This window comes from Lycium barbarum, chromosome 5 (genome assembly GCF_019175385.1).
Source record: "Lycium barbarum isolate Lr01 chromosome 5, ASM1917538v2, whole genome shotgun sequence".
NCBI classification, from domain to species: Eukaryota; Viridiplantae; Streptophyta; class Magnoliopsida; order Solanales; family Solanaceae; genus Lycium; species Lycium barbarum.
In genome coordinates this window covers 26,377,943-26,392,963 of record NC_083341.1, presented here as the reverse complement: position 1 = coordinate 26,392,963, position 15,021 = coordinate 26,377,943, and the positions used below count along the sequence as shown (strand labels likewise).

The following is a 15,021-nucleotide window of genomic DNA, read 5'->3' as shown; positions in this document are numbered from 1 at the left end:
ATTTTTTAAGAGTGTATCCTTACTCCGTTTTGGACTTGGAAATTTTGAAAATTAAAATACGCATCTTATGAGGTGAAAAATAGGTGTCAACAAGGTGTTGGTGTAAAAGTTGTAGAATTCTGCATTTAGTCTGATGGACTTAGAGAGTTCCATTGGTGTGTAGAGGTGTGGTGAGTATGTTCTGTGGCTGTGTCATACCTTAGCGAGTGAACCGGGTAGAAAGCTCTATGGCTAATAACCAGGTAGTTGGTGTTAGGGTAACAAATAGTAAAGACTTATTAATTTGGCTCTAAAGGGATTTCGAAATAGGACTACTCTCGACTAGTCGGATAACTGGTATAACTGTGTAAATAAGAGAGATGAAATAACTGGGAGTAGAGAGGTAAGTTCGGATTGGTGTATTTATCTATAATAGGAGTCTTGAGGACACCGTGGACTTTTCTGCTTATCTTATTGATTTTATATTGTGTTGTATGAACTAATCTTAGTTGACCTATGATGCTTGCCAGTATGTGTGGTCTATTTTTACTACTCTTGCTACATCCTTTTTGGGTGTAGATGTGTTGCAGGTTATAAGTGGAAGTTTCTCTCTGTGGATTCCGGACATCTTCCTACAGCCTTGCTCATCTCATTCTAAGTAGAGGCTGTGTCATTTATTTTGTTTATCCTTGTGTAATAGGAGCTCTTATACCTGTCTAGACTAGATCCCGGGGATTTTTTAGTTTATTTGTAATGATAACCAATTTTTTATGGAGTTTTATTTTAACTTATGATTATCAATCGCATGACTGGTAATAAAAATGTGTTGGTTATTAGGTTGGTTGGTAAGGGTTTGCCTACTAGGTAGAAACACGGCAGGTGCCCACACGGCCTATAAGTTGGGTCGTGACAATACAAGACACATGCATGACATATTTGTATTAGGACTCAAATGAATGAAAGGGAATGAAGGAAACAATTATGACATGCAATTTCAGCAACAATTTGAGGAAGGGGATAATACAAGGTCTTTAAACAAAGCCAGTGATTTAGATTTGGCACCTTCTTGAGATAAACTCACTATCAAGACATCAACCAAATCCATTGTTCCTTCCTATTTTTGTATAAAGTCAATCAGTTATGCATTAACAAGTTCATCATTTGGGTTTAGTCAGAGAAAGCAGCCTAAACAAACAGATTAGATCTTAGCCTTTCCCCCTTGATCTAATGATGGAATTTATAAAGTCATAATGCACTTATATAGCAAACACATACCTCATAGGATTACAGAAGTGCCATAGTGCCTTTTATGTGGAGGAAAGGTTTTATGAACCAAGTAATGCTTGGTTCCCCTTGATCCTCTCCCAAGGCACCTTTTAAAAGGCTCTTCAATGTTATATGGTCTTTAGTTCACTCATAAGTCCTTATGACCATATAAAAGTTCTATCATTAAATCATTCCCAATCACATGATTAAACAGTATTAATGTAGATGGATGATTTAACTAGTTTTGTTATTATATTACAATCACTGGGTTACCCTAATCCTCGATTGACCTTAGAAGGTTCAGATAAGTATGCACACTGTCACGACCCAACCCGCCATGACTGACACCCAACTAAATCCTAGTAGGCGAACCAATACACAAGATCACTATATTCATTCAAGTCTGATTTTATATTAAGCAAGCCAAACGGTTATACTCATTCACGTATCAATTAAAATGGGTAAGTCATGCCATAAAATACTAAAAACAAGTGCGGAAGTCTAACTATTACAAATTCCCCAAAATTCAAAAGTCATCATACAGGACTCTAAGCCAAAACACGTCTAAGAATTGAAATCTATCTAATGAATATCCATAATGTCCAAAAAAAAGAAAAGACATCATAAGTAGAAGATCCTTGGGTGGCCTGGCATGAGAAGGAGCTCACCCCAAAATCTGTCAGCAAATATCCTCCACACTAGATGTGAGGACGGGTAGCGGTCTCTATATCAAAATCTACACTAAAAGAATACAGCAAGGTTGTATCAGTACAAACACTATGGAACGGTAAGTATCATAGGCCGACTAGTGTTTGTATCATACATATCTTATGAAATCATTAAAATCAACAAGCCAGTAGATCATACACGAATATCAATACATCACAACAAGTCAAACACAGACGAACACAACAAATTATCGAATTGCCAAAAATCACAAACACGTTAACTACAACAGAGATAAAGTACACTATACCTCTACTCGCAGTACACACATGCTATTTGATGTCATAGCTAAGTAGTCATGACCTGCAGGGGACCCATGGTGTCCATGTACCACTCATTCCGGAACATTTCTCGGACCCGAGCACAACCTCTGCTCCGGAACAAACCTCGGACGCGAGATATATCAATAAACCTCTCGTTTTCGGAACTAACCTCGGACCACGAGCCCATAAGCTAGGCCACATATGTGCCTTGTCATACCTTTTACAGAACAGTGTTTCTTACCTTCTCAATATCCATATTCACCTTATCATTTCATGTCACAATACCCTCGAGAAGATTATATTAACTTCTCCTCACAATACAACCACTGCAGATTAAATCACACAGGAATAATGGCATGAAGCCTACATAACATTCAATCACAACATATAGGAGCTCATCATACAATATCATGTAATGAAAACTAAACATGATTTCTCCTAATGAAATTGCAAACATACATTCAACTAACCAAAGTTTATCTCAAGTAAAGCATAACCTACCTCAAAGCAGAGCCGGAATAATGCAAGTCACTCTGCTACAACCTTCCCTTTCCTCAAAGCCTCAGAACGCTCAAAGTCTAGAAATGGAGGGCCCAATGAGTCATACTAATCAATCACAAGTTACAACTCAAGAATACCCTTCCCTTACCCCATTCCAAGAGTTGGATGATTTTCTAGGTGATAAACAACCTATTTAGACCCTTAGTAATCATTAATCATCACTTTATAACAACATTCTATCAATATTGCCTCTACAAGCAGTTTTTCATGGCAAAGACACCATTTTTATAGAACCCTAGGTCTCCAATCACTTAGTTTATGTCTCTAGATGTTCAATTTATGACAAATAGCAACTAACCAACATATTTAGATGATAACTAGGCGATAATAATCATAACCCATCAAGTTTAGAAGTTTCATTAATATTCTAGGGTTTGTAATTCAATTTCACCATTAAAGACTCATGAGGATGATTATAATCATGAAAGGGAAAGGAATGATAGAATGGAAATAATAGAACTTACATCAAAAGATTGTTTTGCCCTGGCTTGAAAATTCCCTCTAAGTGTTTGTTGGGAAGTGTGTTAGGGTGTTATGAATTAGAAAATAAAACTAAGGCATTTAAAACCCGCATTCTGGCTCCTGTTGACCGTTGCGGCGGTCGTTACGCCGCTGCAGTAGTCTCGCTATAGCGGTCCCCAACTTTATCATCTGACAGCTATGGCAGTTGGTTCACCGCAATAGCGGTTCACCTTCCGCCACAACGGCTACCAAAGAAATAGTTGGCTACTGGAAGCGGTCGAGGCACCGCTATAGTGGTACCGCCGCAGCGGTAATCCCACTGCTGTAGCGGTCCATTTTGGGCAGTGAGGTCTTTTTCTGTCCAGGTTTTCCCCCTATTACCCCACATTTCATCCAAGGCCTTAAAACACAAAACGAAACATGCATACATAATAAAAGACGCCCTACGAATCCATCCACGACCTCGAAATTCCCAATGGAGTCCTCATTTTCCATTACACCAGATACCAATTAAGATACCGATCGTCCTCGAACGGATAAGAATGAGAATCTAGGGAGGAGTTACCTGATTCGGCGAAAAGCTAAGTGTATTTACTATGCATACCGCATCTGTTTCCCAATTGGCTTCTACGACTGGTTGATTCTTCCACTGAACTTTTACAGGGGCTATTTCATTAGACCTCAACTTGTGGACATCCCTGTCTAAGATAGCAATGGGCTCTTCCTCATATGACAGATTTTCGTCTAACAACACCGAATCCCAACGAATGATATAGAAACCATCACCATGGTACCTCTTTAACATCGACACATAGAACACCAGATGAACGCCCAATAACCCCGGAGGTAAAGCCAACTTGTAAGCCACCTCCCCCAGACCTTTGAGAATCTTAAACGGACTAATGAACCTCAGGCTAAGCTTGCCATTTTTCCCAAACCTCATCACACTCTTCATGGGTGAGACCTTCAATAACACTTTCTCCCCTTCCTCAAACTCAAGATCTCGGACCTTGCGGTCCGCATACCCCTTTTGCCTATTCTGTGCTGCCAACAGCTTGGCTTGAATCACCTTCACCTTCTCTAGGGACTCTCTCAGAAGATCAGTTCCCCACGGCCTCACCTCAAACACATCGAACTACCCAATAGGAGACTTACACCTCTTCCCGTACAATGCCTCAAACGGAGCCATATCAATATTCGAGTGATAGCTATTATTGTAGGCAAATTCGGCTAAGGACAAGAACTGATCCCAGTGCCCACCGAAATCTATCACGCACGCACGCAGCATATCCTCCAAAACCTGAATCGTTCGCTTAGACTGCCCGTCAGTCTGAGGATGGAAGGCGGTGCTAAGATCTAATCTCGTACCCAACTCCTTGTGCAAACACTCCCAAAACCAGGATGTGAACATAGTGCCCCTGTCGGACACGATGGAGATAGGAACCCCGTGGAGTCTAAGTACCTCCCGAATGTAAACCTTAGCTAACTTCTCTGCATCATACGTTATCTTCACCGGAATGAAATGGGCAGACTTAGTTAACCTATCAACAATAACCCAGGTGGAGTCAAACATCCCTAACGTCTTCAGAAGACCCACTAAAAAATTCATGGCTATTTTTTCCCACTTCTATTCTAGAATGGGCATTCTCTGCAATGTACCCCCAGGTTTCTGATGTTCATACTTCACTTGTTAGCAATTTAAGCACTGTGCAACGAACTCCACAATATCTCGCTTCATCCTAGTCCACCAGTAATGTTGCCTCAAATCACGATACATTTTAGTGACACCAGGGTGGATAGAGTACCTCGAACTATGAGCCTCTGTCAGAATGGTCTTAATCAAGTTTCCCACACGTGGCACACACACTCGTTCTTTGATTAGCAGCACACCCTCCTCATCAATCACGGCCTCCTTGGCCTTACCAGACAACACCTTATCTCGTATTTTACATAGCCTAACATCTTCAAACTCCTCAGCCTTAATCTGCTCTAAAAATGATGACCGCGCCTCGATATAAGCCAACACCTTGCCTATGTTAGAAATATTCAGTCTGAGCCCCGCCCCTGCCGGGCTGCTGTCCTCCTCTTCCTGCCTGAGAACCACTTCGGTTAGGCTGGGTACCACCCCTACTCGTGGTTTGGCCGCCGCGCCCTACCGGTACGCGATCCTTACCCCCTCAATCTTGTGCATATGGAGCTCGGGGAGCCTGATACTGAGTCCCCTGCCCACTCTGTCTAAGTCTGGGGAAATATCTCTTAAGATGCCCTATCTCACCATACTCGAAGCAAGAACGGTCCAGCATAGGCCACTGAACAGATGCCGATGAAGCAGTGTAGCCCCCATGCTGACCGGAAGCTTGATAATTTGCCCCTAGTAGGCCCCCAGCTGACACCTGTATCGCGGACTGAACCGGACGCCCTAAATAAACCTGTGAACTGTGACCCCTCGAGAAAGAGTTGCTGAACATCCCATCCTTACGGGCCTTCTTCTCTACATGCTTCGCTTGACTCTCCTGCCTAATACTCTCAACAGTACGGACGTGCTCCACTATCTCCTAAAATGAGGCCCCAGTGGCCACAAGCTGAAGAGCTGATAACTGAAGCCCAGTATTCAACCCTTTCACAAACTACCTTATCCTCTTCCCCTTAGTGGGCAACAACTGAATAGCGTATCGGGATAGGGAGTGGAAACGGGACTCATACACCGCAACCGACGAGTTCCCCTGATCAATAGTAGCAAATTCATCTTTCCTTCGGTCCCTCAGAGTACGTGGGACATACTTGTCCAAAAACACAGAGTAAAACTGGACCCAAGTTAACAGAGGAGACCCAGCTGTCCTACATTCCATATAAGCCCTCCACCAAAGCTTGGTATCACCCAAAAACTGGAACGTCGCAAACTCTACTGCGTAGTTATCCACAACCCTCATCTTATGGAGCCACTCATGGCAGTCAATGATGAACTCATATGCGTCCTCTGATTCAGTACCATAAAACATAAGAGGCTTCATTTTTGTGAACCTCCAAAATAGATCATGTTCCTCACCAGTCATTACTGGCCCTGCAACAGGGCTTGGGAAGGCCTCAAAACCTGGTACCTCATCCAAACGAGGCGCCACCGCTGCCGCGTACTGAACTCCTGAAGCATGTGCTCCATCCGAATCTGGAGCCACTGCCTTTGTGCCCTTACCTGCTGGACCCACTGGTATAGCTCCGGTCTGTGCTAACCCATGCAACAGATTCAGCACTTGTGCCATCGCGTCTGGTACACCCAGAGCAGCTGCAGCTCATGGTGGGACTGGTACTGCTGCTGGCTGGGCTGGTGCGGCTGCAACTCCCGCTGCCTCGTTAGGGAATACTGGAGGCTCGGGGTCAACCACTGGGATGCCACCCCCAGCTGGGGCCGCCCCTCTGCCAGCTCCTCTGCCTCCACCTCTTCCTCTAGCTGCTGCCGCGCGTGTTCTCGCCATCTGCGAGAGAATGAAGGATAGTCAGATACCAATTTGAATCAGCAGACACCAATTGGAATCAAGTAGCACGAAAAAAGAAAGAAAAGGGAGTTTTCCTAGTGCCCAACAGCCTCTCGAAGATAAGTACAGACGTCTCCGTACCGATCTACAAGACTCTGCTAGACATGTCCTGGTACGATGAGATGGACAAACCTAAATCTCTGATGCCAGCTTTGTCACGACCCAACCCGCCATAACTGGCACCCAACTAAATCCTAGTAGGCAAACCAACACACAAGATCTCTATTCATTCAAGTCTGACTTTATATTAAGCAAGTCAAACGGTTAAAATCATTGATGCATCAATTAAACTAGGTAAGTCATGCCATAAAATACTAAAAACAAGTGCGAAAGTCTAACTATTACAAATTCCCCAAAATTCGAAAGTCATCGTACAAGACTTTAAGCCAAAACCCGTCTAAGAACCAAAATCTATTTAATGAATATCCATAATGTCCAGAAAAAAAAAGACATTATAAGTAGAAGCTCCTCGGGAGGCCTAGCATGAGAAAGAGCTCACCCCAAAATCTGTCAGCAAATATCCTTCACGCTAGATGTGAGGATGAGTAGCGATCTCTATATCAAAATCTGTACTCAAAGAATGCAGCAAGGTAGTATCGGTACAAACATTATGTACCGGTATGAATCATAGGCCAACTAAGATTACTATCATGCATATCTTATGAAATCATTAAAATCAACAAGCCAGTAGATTATACACGAATATCAGTACATCACAACAAGTCAAACACAGACGAACACAAAAAATCACAGAATTGCCAAGAATCACAAACACGTTAACTACAACGGAGATAAAGTACACTACACCCGTCCTCGCTGTACACACATGCTATCTGATGTCATAGCTCAGTAGTCATGACCTGCAGGAGACTCATGGTGTCCACGTACCACTCGTTCCGAAACACTCCTCGGATCCGAGCAAAACCTCCGCTTCGGAATGAACCTCGAATGCGGGATATAACCATAAACCTCTCATTTTCAAAACTAACCTCGGACCACGAGCCCATAGGTTAGGCCACGTATGTGCCTTGTCATACCTTTTTACAGAACAGTGTTTCTTACTTTCTCAATATCCATATTCACCTCATCATTTCATGTCACAATACCCTCCAGAAGACTATATTAACTTCTCCTCATAATACAACCACTGCAAATTAAATCACACAGGAATAATGGCATGAAGCCTACACAACATTCAATCACAACACATAGGAGCTCAATCATACAATATCATGTAATGAATACTAAACATGCTTTCTGCTAATGAAATCACAAACATACATTCAACTAACCAAAGTCTAACTAAAGTAAACCGTAACCTATCTCAAAGCAGAGCTGGTACAATAAAAGTCACTCTGCTATAGCCTTCCCTTTCCTCAAAGCCTTAGAACGCTCAAAGTCTAGAAATAGAGGGCCCAATGAGTCATACTACTCAATCACAAGTTACAACTCAAGAATACCCTTCCCTTACCCCATTCCAAGGGTTGGATGATTTTCTAGGTGATAAACAACCTATTTAGACCCTTAGTAATCATTAATCATCACTTTATAACAACATTCTATCAGTATTCCCTCTACAAGCAGTTTTCCATGGCAAAGACACCATGTTTATAGAACCCTAGGTCTCCAATCACTTAGTTTATGTCTCTAGATGTTCAATTTATGACAAATAGAAACTAACCAACACATTTAGATTATAACTAGGCGATAATAATCATAACCCATCAAGTTTAGAAGTTTCATTAATATTCTAGGGTTTCTAATTCAATTTCACCATTAAAGACCCATGAGGATGATTATAATCATGAAGGGGAAAGGAATGATAGAATGGAAACAATGGAACTTACCTTAAAAGATTGTCTTGCCTTAGCTTGAAAATTCTCTCTAAGTGTTTGTTGGGAAGTGTGTTGGGGTGTTATGAATAAGAAAATAAAACTAAGGCATTTAAACCCTGCATTTTGCCTTCTGTCGACAGCTGCAGCGGTCCCGCTATAGCGGTCAAGTGACCACAATAGCAGTCCCCAACTTTATCGTCTGGGTGGAATACACTTGCAACTGGGGTGTGACTTGAGTGTATCTTTGTCATTTTGTAATCCTAAGTTGTCTGCTTAACTAATGTGAGACTCATCTACATAAAACTTAGTTCAAGACTGCCATAGAAATTGCTCTCAAAGACTGTCTATATTGATTGGTTTTGCTAATCCCCTTAACTCATTATTGAACTAAAATTTGATATCTCAAAATTTGGAAGATCATTCGTAGGCTTGGATCTTTGAATATGTTGGGTATTAGGCTGTTTGATATTGAAGTTGGGAACAAAAAATGATTTTGTGGAACTTGCACTTGTATTCTGTGCCATAACTTGCCATGCTTAATGTTCTGAACTTATTAAATGCTAATTTGTGACTAGATTCCGTGTATGAAACTACTTATGTCAAATCTGGACATAAAATGAGCTTAGAATAGTGTCATTTAGAAACTAGAATACCCCCTTAAGTGTTTGTGTCCATCTTAAGGTCTTATCTGGTGAATCTTAACGTTTTTCTATATGTTCCCACCGTTACTTGTTATGTGCTTAGTGTTTCCTTATTTGCCTCATCATGTGTGTCATGAACACTTAGAACTTGCACTATAACCCATCTACTGTATTATGGCATTGTATAACTTGCCCTCATATAGGCTAATTGACATGTATTATGCATTAGATCATTTATTTTACCAATTGTGTCCATTGAACTTTGGTCATGCTGAGTATTTTCTCATTAATCTGATTCCAAGTTGTGTTTATTTAGCTATGTTTTATTAAGTTGGAGAGTACAAATCTGAGTATAAATGCATAATATAATGTGAGTTTTAAGGTGGATATAAGAGGGTATGCTCCTCTTGGTGGTTTTGCGCTCTATATCCTAGGTCTATGAGAGGTATATTACGTACATTAAGTTGCCTATACGTAGTAAATTTCAAAGAAAAGCATTATATTTAAATGGTATATTGATGTATATCACACTCTCTATACTTAGAAATTTTTGGGGAGTGGTATATCTATGCATACCATGCTTCTATACTTAGAAAAATTTGAAAGCTGAAACTACTATTGGGCCAATAAATGGGCTTGGCCTTGTTAAACTATTTTCAATTGATTTGTACCTATTCTTGGGCTATTGAATCGTTCAGATTTGGCCCTTTAATTATTGGGCTTAGCCCAAGGGTTGTAATTTATTCTTTCCTTGTAATAATTGATTATAGTCAAAATTACGTGCTTAATTTAAATTATTGAATGCGTACTAATGTACTTGTATCCCTTTTGAATTTGACCCCAAAAACCGTTGGTGGGCTTCTACGAGCCCCACTACGTATATAGATTAAGTCAACCCAATTTGAAGCAAAAAACGGAGCATACATTTTGGACCCGAGGTTTCCCCAAATGCATAACATATTCTTGTTGGGCTTGGTCGGCCCAATATCCCTATCTCCTGATTTATTTATGCATCTAAATTCTAAAGTTGTGTATTTATCTATCAATTAGAACCCCTAAGGTTACCCTATATTTAAAGTTGCCTAAACCCGATTTCTGAAACTATATAACAATCAGTTTTGCAAACTTTAATAAGACTTATTACTTCAAACGGATTGATTTAATATGATTTGGACTAAGACGACCGATTTCATAAAATTATGGGACTGATTTGGACGAAACAAAGGGACTTGAACGTATGGGATGATTTGGACTAAACTTGTGGGACCAATTGTGGCTATTTAGACTTAAATTAAAAACTAAAACTTGGCTAAAACTTGACCAAAACATAGAATAAAAATGGACTATATAGTATACTATTAATATATGAATTATAATAGCTTGCCTAAAAAAAATTTTTTTGTTAAAAACTATTTTCTAAAATATGTATACATACATATATTCAAAACTATTTTGGGTGGACTTACGTATGGTCCTACTTAGGCTAAGAGTCTTCGGGTATTAGCCTAAGTGTTCTAGTCTGACACCCCAAACGTCCAATTTTAGGCAAAATTTTACTACTTTTGATTCTTGAAATGCGCTATTTTTGCATAAATGACTAATATTTATTTGCGGAAATACTAAACAGAAGCTATTTTTTATCATAAACCAATTTATATCTATATAAACATATTATTAGAACTCATAAGTAAACTGGAATAGAGCGGATCCTTAACACCGGGGTGCCTAACACCTTCCCCGGAGGATCACCAGAACTCTTACGTAGACTCTCTGTAGATTAGGTTTCTTTTAAAATAAACATAAAATAATTATTTTAAATGAAACCTTTTCGACTCGATTTTGTCTAATTTCCTAAAAATTAGGTGGCGACTCTAAAAATAAGTCCATTTAGAGCATCATTACGTAGAAGTATATTTTTTCCATTTTCCCGGTACGATTGACAACCGTACTTCCCCGGGACAGTTCTCTTCTTTAAATGAGGCAAGTGCAAATGCGAATCGGAAAAAATATGACACGCTATAGCTAGCGACTCTGCTGGGGACTTCTAAGGTTCTAACAATAAGGTTCCAATTATTTGTGTGTTTATATGATATAAATTGTTTAAGTGATATAAATTGTTTATGTATTTAAATTTCCGCAAAATATAACTGTCATTCATGCATGCATACTCTTCCACTCCTGACATTTATTTTATATTTTTTTCTAAAGGATGACAACGCGGGATGAGTTGCGGTCATACCTTCACTAAAAAACCCTGAATATATTTTTGGAGATCTCTAAGGTCGAGTAGGTATACAGTAATCCCACAGCCTTAGAGAGCCCACCTCCAGCTTGTCCGCTTGGGTAACCTATGTCATTTGTTTGAAAACCACTCTCGAATAATAAGCGTAGAGCGAAGTCAAATCCCTACTGATATAGCGCATACTGACCATAGACCGGTTTGGGTATTTCAGACCTACCTAAATCGGACAGGAAAGACACCCTACTGTGTTCAGATGGTGTATAAACCCGAAGACACTGCATCCCACCATTTGCTATTAGGAAGCATCATTATGCTATATGTGAAATAAATTACTGTTCTTGGGGGTGGGGTACTAACAGTGTTTTATTTTGCAGATGTCTCCTAATGTACAGTTTGATATGGTTTTAGGTCCACCACTAGGTTTAGTGATATGGTGGAAGGGTTTGACTAATGATCAGAAGAAAGAGATAAAGAGTTATATAGGGCATCTACCTTCGTTGATGAATATGATGGGGGATCCGGGTTTGCTAGAGATCATTACCGGTTATTGGGATAACGACAGAATGGTTTTCAGATTCGAAGAGATAGAGATGACTCCCACTTTCGAAGAGATTAGAGATGTTTTTGAAAGCGTAGGAAGTGTCAACAGATCCAAAAAGAATTTGCCCAAAATATCCTTATCCCTCACAAACCTACCCCAAAATAAATCAAAGACATGTTTGTTGTCAATAAAGCCGATTGGGCGCAGGGACCTACTATAGCCTTTAGAGAGTTATATGGGAGGTATTCATCCAAATAGGGGTACGAGAACCACATCATTGAGTTTTCCTCACCCCAGTCCTGGGAAGCCAATCTAAAGCTAGCTTTTATCACTTGCCTATTGGGGACCATGGTATTTCCACAAAATGCCTCCCTAACTATTGATACCTGAGTCGTCTTTGTTGCTCATGCTATTCTTAGAGGAGTCACAACGAATGGGCTTACCAAATATTTTGACATCATCCCCATTATCCTGTCAGAAATATACTGGGCTTTGGGAAAATGTCGTGATCATTATTACTACTTCCAAGGTTGCAACCTCTTAGTCCAATGGTGGATACTTAAGCATTTGGATAGGAATGACCTACCTACCCGCCGAGATCTAGCCCTGAGAGAGGGTGACTTGAGATTCCCTGCTATGCCGTGTGGTGTTCAGGATAAAAAGGGATGGGCTCACATCTTTTCCAGACTGAGAGAAGAACATATCAGGTGGAGGGTACCTGATTTTCACTCCAAGACTATCTGTGTTAAGAGCCGTAGATGGCCATATCTAATACTTATGGGCATTAGAGGAATCAGACCCTACGCACCATTGAGATTTCTTAGACAGTTTGGTATGAGACAGGTTATTCCGAATGTGGGTAATATAAGAGAGTTTGCACTCGATTATGAAGAAGGTCGCATCGAGGGAATAAAAGATGGCCATAAAGATTGGAAAAATGTGATAAGGGAAGATAAGTTGGATAAGGATCCAAACAACCCAAGCCATGATGAAAGTTACTATGAGTGGCTTAGGGCTGAATTAGCTGATACTGCTGCTCCAGGACCGTATCTGAAAAAATTTCCCGAGGATAGGGAAGCCACGAATGCAATTCAAGTTAGAAGAATGAAACGACAAATAGAAGGAAGAGAACTGGATCATCAAGCCAAGATAGAATATGATCAAAAGATAATTCAGAGTTTGACAGACGAGGCAGATGCTTCGTTGAAGAGTTTCGAATGGCTTGACACTTTTATTAAGAAAGCCATAGATACAGGGACATCCATGACTGACGATCAGAGGGGTCAATGGATCGGGACAATATTGATGCCAGCCCATGTAGCCATTCAGACTGCCCTTCGAAGGGCCAAGAAGGCGCGAGATGATAGAGAGCAGATTTGTTTCCGTGGAGTGAACTTCTTCTGATTATTGCATTTACTTTAAAATTCTTGTAATCCCACTTGGGAAAATATCATAAATGAAAAGCACTGGGGGTTTTATCTTTGGGAACAATACATTTGTTTTACATATGACACAATTTTGGTTTATATGCTAGTAGCCTCGGAGCAAGAGGTATAGGAAAGAAAATTATATATTATCTAAATGCTTACTTGATATATCTACTTTGTGTGAAAATTGTGTAATTTGTTGGAACTCTTGACTGGTCCACATTCCGGCCACCACCCAGAAGAAAAACCAAAGAAAATAACCATCAAAACAAATTTAGATCCACTTTTTGAAAGGTTGATTTGCTAATAGAAAATGGAGACTCCAGATAGCATGAGTGCAACTTCACCTTACATCAACCTAGTCAGCGACGACGAGAACATGGAAGCAACAAGTGAGAAAAACCGACAATGGGATGAAAGAATGGCCTTAGCCACTGCTAGAATGAAAGAGGCTGTACTAAGGCGGCCAATGAGAAAATGAAAGAAGCGGAAACTCTCCTAGCTTATGTTGAGGAACTAACAAAGAAACACCCTGCCATCGGGTAAAATGGGGGAAGGCACCTGAAGCACCACTTGGGAGTTATGTCCCACTCAACCAACAAGAAGGTCTTGACCCTATACCGTATGGAGAAGACGAGCTATTTATCCTCAATTGGAAAGTTTATGGAGACCCGCGCAATTCTCAGCTTGAGGAGCCTCCTGTTTCATGCACAATTGTTCTTAAAGACACATAATCACATAATTGGGGTACACCAGTAGAGTAGTCAAAACAAGAACTCTTGGAAACTTTGGGAAGCAATGGAGTGTACGCACAAAGCGCAAATCTGTTGCCACTATGCGCTCTTTCTATGGGTTACATAAAATGCCTCTACCACCGAGGTCAGTCAAGTAATACCGCCAATGAGTGTATGTCATTAGAAAGAAACCTTATCCAATGGATTGATCAAGGGAGAATTAGCCAACTGCGGGGAACCCACTCTGTCCTGACTCATGGCCAAGGAAGAAATCACCCAGAAAGGATATCAAAGGTTAGGTTCTACAGAAACGACTTTTCAAAATTTGAGGAGTCATATGCCAGGATTCACTCCCTATTATGCAGTGTCAAGAAGATAAGGGCAGTGCCACAAACCTATCAGGGTCGCCCAGGTTCTCCGAAAGAAAGGGTTTGTGTGTATCACCATGGTCGCCCCGGCCACGACATTGAAGAATGTGTGAATTTCAAGCTTGAGCTGGAACACCTTGTGAATGAAGGGCATGTTTGGATTGTCGCAGGAGGACGAGGATAGAAGATGAAGATAAAAAAGATGATGAAAATCTGCTTAGTATGGATCGTTGGGTAGAAAAACATAAGTATCCCTTTATTGCTTTCAATAAGATAGAGTATCCCTTTCCTTTTTTATGTAAAAAGAACCACGCCGACCTGATGTCCCGTTAGGGATACGTGGGAAACCCACATAAGGCCTGGGCAGGGTAGAAAAAACTAAGCTTCGGGTAGCATAGGAAAAAATCTTTTCTGTGTATGCATGAACTACAGATGGACCTGATTTC

The 15,021-nt window shown here is 40.6% G+C and overlaps 1 protein-coding gene across 1 annotated transcript; it reads right to left on the bottom strand.

Moving 5' to 3' along the window:
• Nucleotides 1-973: 973 nt before the first annotated feature.
• On the bottom strand, nucleotides 974-4,212 carry LOC132639348 (uncharacterized). The gene is made up of 2 exons (XM_060355800.1): nucleotides 3,862-4,212; nucleotides 974-1,093 (listed from the first exon to the last, which is right to left on the bottom strand). Exons 1-2 carry the CDS (start codon nucleotides 4,210-4,212, stop codon nucleotides 974-976), a joined length of 471 nt encoding a protein of 156 aa, XP_060211783.1.
• Nucleotides 4,213-15,021: the final 10,809 nt, after the last annotated feature.

Bases quoted from the DNA above. Each gene is read 5' to 3' on its own strand.
- LOC132639348 (XM_060355800.1), bottom strand. From the start codon at position 4,212: ATGAAGAGTGTGATGAGGTTTGGGAAAAATGGCAAGCTTAGCCTGAGG. The intron at 1,094-3,861 runs GTATGCATAGTA...ATACAAAAATAG, and splicing joins CCAATTGGGAAACAGATGCG to GAAGGAACAATGGATTTGGT.